At 36.9% G+C, this 7380-nt stretch overlaps 1 protein-coding gene across 5 annotated transcripts; it reads left to right on the top strand.

Moving 5' to 3' along the window:
* Positions 1-237: 237 nt before the first annotated feature.
* LOC100790051 (serine/arginine repetitive matrix protein 1) lies at positions 238-6509 on the top strand. Of its 5 annotated transcripts, XR_001383475.3 has the most exons (15): positions 238-519; positions 685-774; positions 941-1063; positions 1380-1547; positions 1641-1727; positions 1866-1993; positions 2690-2737; positions 2835-2891; positions 3117-4001; positions 4286-4456; positions 4554-4697; positions 4822-5010; positions 5101-5964; positions 6206-6280; positions 6356-6509. XR_001383475.3 is itself a non-coding variant. In XM_041006721.1 (13 exons), exons 1-13 carry the CDS (start codon positions 499-501, stop codon positions 5738-5740), a joined length of 2535 nt encoding a protein of 844 aa, XP_040862655.1. In that variant the 5' UTR covers positions 238-498; the 3' UTR covers positions 5741-6003. The 5 variants fall into 5 exon arrangements, 2 of the variants coding, with proteins under 2 accessions (XP_040862655.1, XP_003539073.1); XR_416719.4 differs by having other exon boundaries at positions 3117-3785; positions 6206-6509; XR_416718.4 differs by having other exon boundaries at positions 6206-6509.
* The last annotated feature ends 871 nt before the right edge of the window (positions 6510-7380 follow it).

Genomic DNA, 7380 nt, shown 5'->3' with positions numbered 1-7380 from the left:
AATAAAATTAAGATTTATTTAAAAATGATAATTAAATAAATATATTGATGATAAAAAAATTATAAAAACCTAAAAACCACGAACTTAAAAAAACTTATTTACTAAACAATTAAACTAATTTTTCACTTAGTAAAAAAAAAAAAACAAAATCAACAAAACAAAAATAATTTCCCCTCTTTACAGATGGGCAGAACTGTAATTTCACATGCGAAGGGTGATTTTGTATTCGGGTCAGTTCAATTAGGGCACGCTTCCAGTAGGTTCTGAACTCCAACACAGTTCCGCAGTCGACCTCTGGAGCTGGCTTCTCTTCTCCAACTCAGTGTCGAGAATAAGAAGTTCAGAACCCATCCATCTTCTATCCCTTATATATATCACTGTATCGGCGCGTTCCATAGCTTGAACTAAAGTGCTGTTCCGAACCTCCGTGCGTAGATTCACACGTGCAATCTCCGCTACACACTCTTCTCTCCGTTCGGTAACGATTGGCATCAGAAGATGTCGGGCGGTTTCTTTCGAGTTAGTATAGCGCAACCTTTGAGCTTGCAAATTGCAATTACTCTTCTGTTGAATTGAATTAAACCTAATTTATCTCAACATTTCTTAGATCTTATATTATTTGCTATCTCAATTGGAGCTTGTTACTTAGCTTATGAATTGTATTGGTTGAATTTTTGTATATAGGGCACATCGGCGGATCAAGACACTCGGTTTTCGAACAAGCAAGCGAAGCTGATGAAATCGCAGAAGTTTGCACCGGAACTGGAGCATCTGGTCTGTTTCCTTGGTTAAATTTGATCTGTAATTTTTCAGGGTTTTTTTCAAGTGTTTTTGCTATTTGGATGATGTGAACTTGATAAATAAAGTACGTGTTGCGCTAGTCAGTAGGCACCGCCTCTTTTTGTTTCAAATTCAGAAATGCTTGAAATATGGTTTGTAGGTGGACATGACGAAGGTGAATATGGAAGTAATTAAGCCTTGGATCACCAGAAGGGTGACTGAGCTTCTTGGGTTTGAAGATGAAGTGCTTATTAACTTCATACACGGTCTTCTGGATGCGAAGGTAATTTACGGTTTTTAATCTTGGAAATTAAAAGGTGTTTTCTCCTTTGTATTTGCCATTCCATTGATTCTTTCAATATTATTGTCATTTCCCCCCTCTTAATGTGTATATTTTGAAATCTATATTATATTTATTTGGCTAATATCTATTTTCTGTTAGGTTGTGATTATGAAATATTACTCCTCCAAACTGAACTATAGTTAATGTACACACAGTAGTGTATTTTTGCTATTTTCCTTGGTTTGTCACCAACTTTTTGTTATATCTGCGCTTTTATTATTCACCATTTGGTCACATTCTATTCATTATGATGCAGGAAGTGAATGGGAAAGAAGTTCAAATACAAATTACTGGATTTATGGAAAAAAACACTGGAAAGTTCATGAAAGAGCTTTGGATGCTGCTTCTCAGTGCGCAGAAAAATGCAAGTGGTGTTCCTCAGCAGTTCTTGGATGCCAAGGAAGAAGAACTCCTGAAGAAGAAGGTGCTCGAGTCTCAATATGCCATTCATTTGATCACAAAATACCTTTATTTTTGGGGTGTTTCTGACAAAAGTTTTGTCTTGGGGATGTTTTAGGCTGAAAGTGATCTGATTGCAAGTGAAATTCAGAGGAAAACAGATAATGAAGATAGAGAGATCATGGAAGAGAGGCTGAAGAAACTGGTAATACTACTCTGTACATGCTGGAGATACATTTTATAGAGCCGAGATTTTGGTTTTAACTTCCATTTGTGTTTCCATGGCATTCAGCTAGCTTCTGCAATTATTTGGGTTCATGTCCTTTACCTCAAACTACTGTAGGACGGTGGATTTGATTCGAAGGATAATGATACTGCATCAGATCCAACTTTGAAGCTCAGGGATTCAGGGTACCGGGAGTGGGATGGGAAGGAAACTGACAAGAGGAATGGTGTTAGAGCAAGGAGCAGGTGAAATGGATTGATTCCTTCCTTTTAATAATTACATTACATGTGGTGACAATTGTTTCTTTTTTTAATGGTTTCCCTGCTGGTCAAGCTTCAGAATATCAACTAAAATTGTTTGTTTCTTATAGTGGGTGGATTGTAAAGTTGTTATTTATGGTGGAAAAGGCTAGGCATAGTTCTAGCTGATGATCTAGAATCCTTGCGTGAGCACAAGTGAAAATATATAGTGTAACATACTATTTTCATAAGAGGTCTGTTTATCGTATAAAATTGACTAAGTTAACAAACTTAAAAAGCATTCTTTAATATTAAGCTATATCCTACTAGTGCTCATATTTTACCATGACTTGACAACCATAAAATTGCCTATGTTACCTAAAAAAATAATGAAACCTTCATAAAATTATTGAAATATTCAGCATTATGAAGTCATTTGAATTTATTTCATTGTTATTTATTTATATGTGATATTTGAACGTTATAATAGATGTGGTTGGAACTTGGAATTACATCTTTAAGTTTCTCAAGTCACAATCATTGCCATACACATTTTCAACTTTTTTTTTCCCTTCAATTTTTGCTTTATTATTTGAGTATTTGGTTGGTATTTAAGTGTAGAGAATCTTGACTAACTTGGCTCTGCTCCTTGAAACTTGCAATCAAGTTCTTAAGTACTAATTGGCTGTTACTCTATTATAGGCTTTCTAGGTCTCCACATTCACCTGCAGTTTCCATTTCACCTCATCGGTAACACTTTTAAAAATTAAGTTTTAAATATATTTTCCATCTTTATATTGAATTGGAAGACTGTAATGTAATATGTGGTGTTTGCCTTCTGTGGCAGAGGCTCACCTTCAAGGTCAATGAGCAAATCATTTTCAAATTCTCGAAGTTATTCAGGGTATGCTTATATATTTGCTAACTACGTTTCCTTTTATTTGATTCATGCTTGTACCTTTTGCCATTCATTAATCCAAAATTTGATGCATAATTAAATGTGCAACTTGGCCAGCTGTTGGATCTTCAATTTGTTGCCCATCCCTCTAGCCTTCTAATAAGTATAATACTGTGCATTTAATTTTAATTTGGATTTGTCATTTTGTATTAATGGGTATATGCTGTTTAGTGGTAGACACAGGTCAAGGAGTATATCTAGGTCTCCAGAGGCTCAAGGTCCCTCTCTTTCTGCTGAAAGGATTCGCCGTTCTCCACGACGACGATCTATTTCTCCTCAAAGGCATTCCCCACGACGTTCTCCTCATAGGAGGATACCTTATTCAAGAAGATCTAGATCTCCTTCTCCTGAACGACGCAGAATGCATTCTCCAGTCCATCGTAGATCACCATCTTTTCGACGACGTAGATCACCTTCTCCTGTTCGACGACATAGATCGCCTTCTCCTGTGCGACGACGTAGATCGCCTTCTCCTGTGCGACGACGTAGATCGCCTTCTCCTGTGCGACGACGTAGATCGCCTTCTCCTGTGCGACGACGTAGATCACCTTCTCCTGTGCGACGACGTAGATCACCTTCTCCAGTGCGTCGGCGTAGATCACCTTCTCCAGTGCGCCGACGTAGATCACCTTCCCCTGGGCGTCGACACAGATCACCTTCTCCTGGGCGCTGTCATAGATCACCATCACCTCTTGGACAACGGAGGTCACTCTCACCTAGACGACGAAGATCACTTGTTACTCGGCATAGGTCACCTTCACCAGTACGCCGAATACCGCCAACCAATGTGCAGAATAGATCAGACTCCCCCATGCAATCCCCCTCCCACATACGACAAAGGTATGGTAGTAGAACTCCTTCACTCTCTCCATCTCCATTGCAACGTAGATCACCTATTCCTAGTAAGCAAAGATCTCCCAATATCTCCCCACAGAGGTCTCCTCAAGATGAACAGAGTTCTCAATCTCCAATACGGTGTGTATCTCCATCTCCAATTAGGAAAAATTCTCCAAGACACCAAAAAAGTCCCTTGCATTCTTCTATGGGGAGAGTCAGGTATTGGAGCACTTAAGGAAATGCTTGAATAATAGTGATTCTGTTTTTTCTTGGGTGTGCATGAATTTATTAATGTGATAATAGTAAAGCTTTTTAAAAGAAATATTTTCAAATACAGAATTGTTTATTCATTTCTGAAGTAGGTTTCAAGTTCAAAATCATAAATATTATAATGACTCTACTCCACACCCTGTCTGGAACTGCTAAATTAAGTAGTGATAGTTTTGACAAGGTTTTTTCTTGCAAGTAAATTTATAAAATCTTTGGGGACACCTAAATTGCAGAACAGAATCCGTGACTCGTCAACCCTCTAGTCCTCTGGGGTCGGCAATAAGAGATAAATGTGGCAAAGCTTCACACTATAAATCACAAGATTCAATGTCCACACCTGAGAAGTCTCCAATTCAATCTGTATCTCAAGAAGCAAGGAGTGAGACCAGCAGTGAAGGTCGAAGGTAGTTTTCCTTGACTTCATGCTATCTTCTTATCTTATCATCCATGACTTAGATTTGGAATGTTTATGCTCATTTTTTGGTTTTTGAAAATGTTTAGTCCTCATGAGAGCCCTATGAAACAAAGAAGAGATAAGTTGTCCAATGAAATAAACACGAATCCTCTGAAGAAACAAAGAACCCAAAGACCTAGCCGTGACAGCCCAGATACAAGAGATGAAGCAGAAGAAACGCACTATTCCAGGTTTGATGTTGATTGTGGATAACTTTTAGTTGGTTGATTTTTTTTTACGAATACAAGTTACTATTATAGATTTATTTATTGTTTTGCCCGCTCCATTTTCTCATTTTCTTTATATCTTTGGTAGAGAAAGCAGAGATCCAAAAATGAATTCATCACAAAAGATATCAAAACATTTCCCTGTTAGTAAGCGAAAAGGTTCACCTGCAAAATATCGTCACGAGGAGTTCTCTCCTGAAAGGGTGTCAGGTCATCCAGCTTCTGAACATCATTATGATAACAATGATTGGAGTAAGAAAGGCCAGGAGATAATGCGGTAATATGATTGGCATACTGTAGCTGTTCTAACTAATTTGAATGCCTGCACACTGCATACATATCTGATAATGATAAACTCCTTTGGCAGTGATAAATCTTCCGGAAAGGGCAATGAATTTCCTGCTCAAAAGTCATCAATGAACAAAGAAACTTTTTCCAGGGAGAAGCCTCAAGAATCTTATGCTGTAGATATTAAAAAATCAGATGTCAAGGACCAATCCCATTCAAACTATGCCAAAAGCAGTTATCGGCATCACAAATCCGAAACCACTCAAGATTTAGTTGGAAAAGGTGATCGTGTCAATCACAATGCTTCACATGATTCTGTTTCTGAGGATAGTGGTAAGCATAGACGGGAGGGAAAGGATAGGAAAAGGCATAAAAGGTCTGAGAAAAAGTATACATCTTCTGATGAGGATTATAGTGATGATTCTGAGTTAGAGGACAGGAAAGAGGCTAAGAGGAGGAGAAAAGAGGAGAAGAAGCTGCAGAAGGAGGAGAAGCGTCGAAGATGTGAAGAGAAGCGACGCAGAAGGGAAGAACGGCGTGCGGAGAAGCTGAAAATGAAGAGTAAAACAGATGATATTTCAGGTGATGAGGAGGCTAAACGAATGGATTATCATCAAAGTGATAGTGTAGTTACACCATCTGAGCAAAAGAAGCTTGAGATTGAATTGCGGAACAAGGCTCTTGAATCCCTCAAAGCAAAGAAGGGCATGAATAACTAAATGCATCACATCCAAGTTTTATGTTGTTTTATGCTTTAAAAACTTATTGAGAAATATCTTAGCTTGTTTAAGAAACTTGGTTTTGCAAATGTTATGTTTATTTATTCATCGGTAAATGTTTGATGTCATCTATCTTTAATGCTGGCAGCGGAAATGGATAGATGATGCTTTCTGAGTAAATCTGTCGAGTACAACTCTATGCAGACATTGTCCTATATTTACTGGTAATATTTGTCTTCCCCTTAGTTGGGAATTTCATGTTATTTGGGTGGTGCATCTTGGTTCTGCTTTTATTGTTTTTTATGTTATCTTGGTTTGTTCCACGTTTGTTCTGTATTTTTCTCATTGGCTTTGATGTGGTTGGTAATGATGGCTATTTTCTTATTTAGATCATATTAATCCTGAAGGTCTTGGTAATATTATTAATGAGGTTTGTACTAAATTAGCTTTCTGGTCATTTGGTAGATGAATTTTATGTCAACTCTAGATGACCTGGTGAGAAGACCATGTGCAGACCCTTTATTTTGAACTTCAATTCAGGTGAAGTTTTTCATTCTTTTAGCATATTTTTTAGTTCTAGAATAGCTTCATAAGTAACTCTGATGTATTACGTAGGTGGTTCTTTCTGGTTGTATATTTTTCAAAACTAACATTGGCATCTCGGGAGTTTTTCCTGGAATGTGTTTCCCGGAATTCTCCATGATGTATTTGTGGGGTCCGTCGCGATTGATGTAGCTGTATGCTTTTAAGTTTTAAGCATTCTGGTCTAGTGGTTTTTCGTGCAGGGCAATTAAGAGTTTGTGTGGCTGTTATGCTTGCTTCCAATTTTACTATAATGCTATCAAAAACCTATATTTTCGCTCTTTGTTTGCTTATGAGAAATTTTAAGGGTGGTTTCCCTGTTGGATGAAATACTACCAGTGTTTGTCAAATATAAATATGGTAATTTTTAAAAATAGAAGGCTCGGGTAAGTTAAATGTTATTTTAAAAAATAGAAGGGTATATTAATGCTTATTCATAAATTAACATTGTTAAATCAAAACATTTCATCTATCTCATCCAAATCTGGTGAGTCTGATGACAATAAAGCAGCACAAGCTCCACGCCCATACGTACATTGTTGTGGATTCGAATTTTTGACTAATATTCTAACAAAACTATTAATATTTGCCTATAAAAAATAATTATCTCTATTGTGCATTCAGCAATTTAGCAAAAACAAAATGCAAGTAATTAGATGGAATTTATCGTCACGGTTTAATAAAACTTTGTTATGCTAACCATAAGTAACTAACCTCCGCTCTCACTTTCAGTTTTCTTCAACTCACGAACATATTTCTTTGTAGTTATTAATTGTTGAGCTTTAATTTGAATCTTGTCGCAAGCTTTAATATGGTCTACAAAGAGAAATAGACGCGAATCTTAAGCTTAATATTGCGCGATGTTCGAAGCTTTTTGTTTTTTTTGGTCACATACGATGTTCGAAACTTACGATACACAGTATATACCTTTTTGTATTTTTCTAAATTTACGTGACTGTATTATGTAAATGGCTTATGGCTCCTATTTTTTTCTTTAGCCGAGGTAAATGTAAGTCTTGTTAAGTTGTTTAAATATGAAAGCTTTTCAGACCTTATAT

The sequence above is a fragment of the Glycine max genome, chromosome 11 (assembly GCF_000004515.6).
Source record: "Glycine max cultivar Williams 82 chromosome 11, Glycine_max_v4.0, whole genome shotgun sequence".
Classification (NCBI taxonomy): Eukaryota; Viridiplantae; Streptophyta; class Magnoliopsida; order Fabales; family Fabaceae; genus Glycine; species Glycine max.
The sequence above is the reverse complement of the archived record's forward strand: the minus strand, read 5'-3'. Positions and strand labels throughout refer to the sequence as shown.

Bases quoted from the DNA above. Each gene is read 5' to 3' on its own strand.
- LOC100790051 (XM_003539025.5), top strand. From the start codon at position 499: ATGTCGGGCGGTTTCTTTCGA. The intron at 1,064-1,379 runs GTAATTTACGGT...ATTATGATGCAG, and splicing joins ACGGTCTTCTGGATGCGAAG to GAAGTGAATGGGAAAGAAGT. The intron at 1,548-1,640 runs GTGCTCGAGTCT...GGGATGTTTTAG, and splicing joins AAGAACTCCTGAAGAAGAAG to GCTGAAAGTGATCTGATTGC.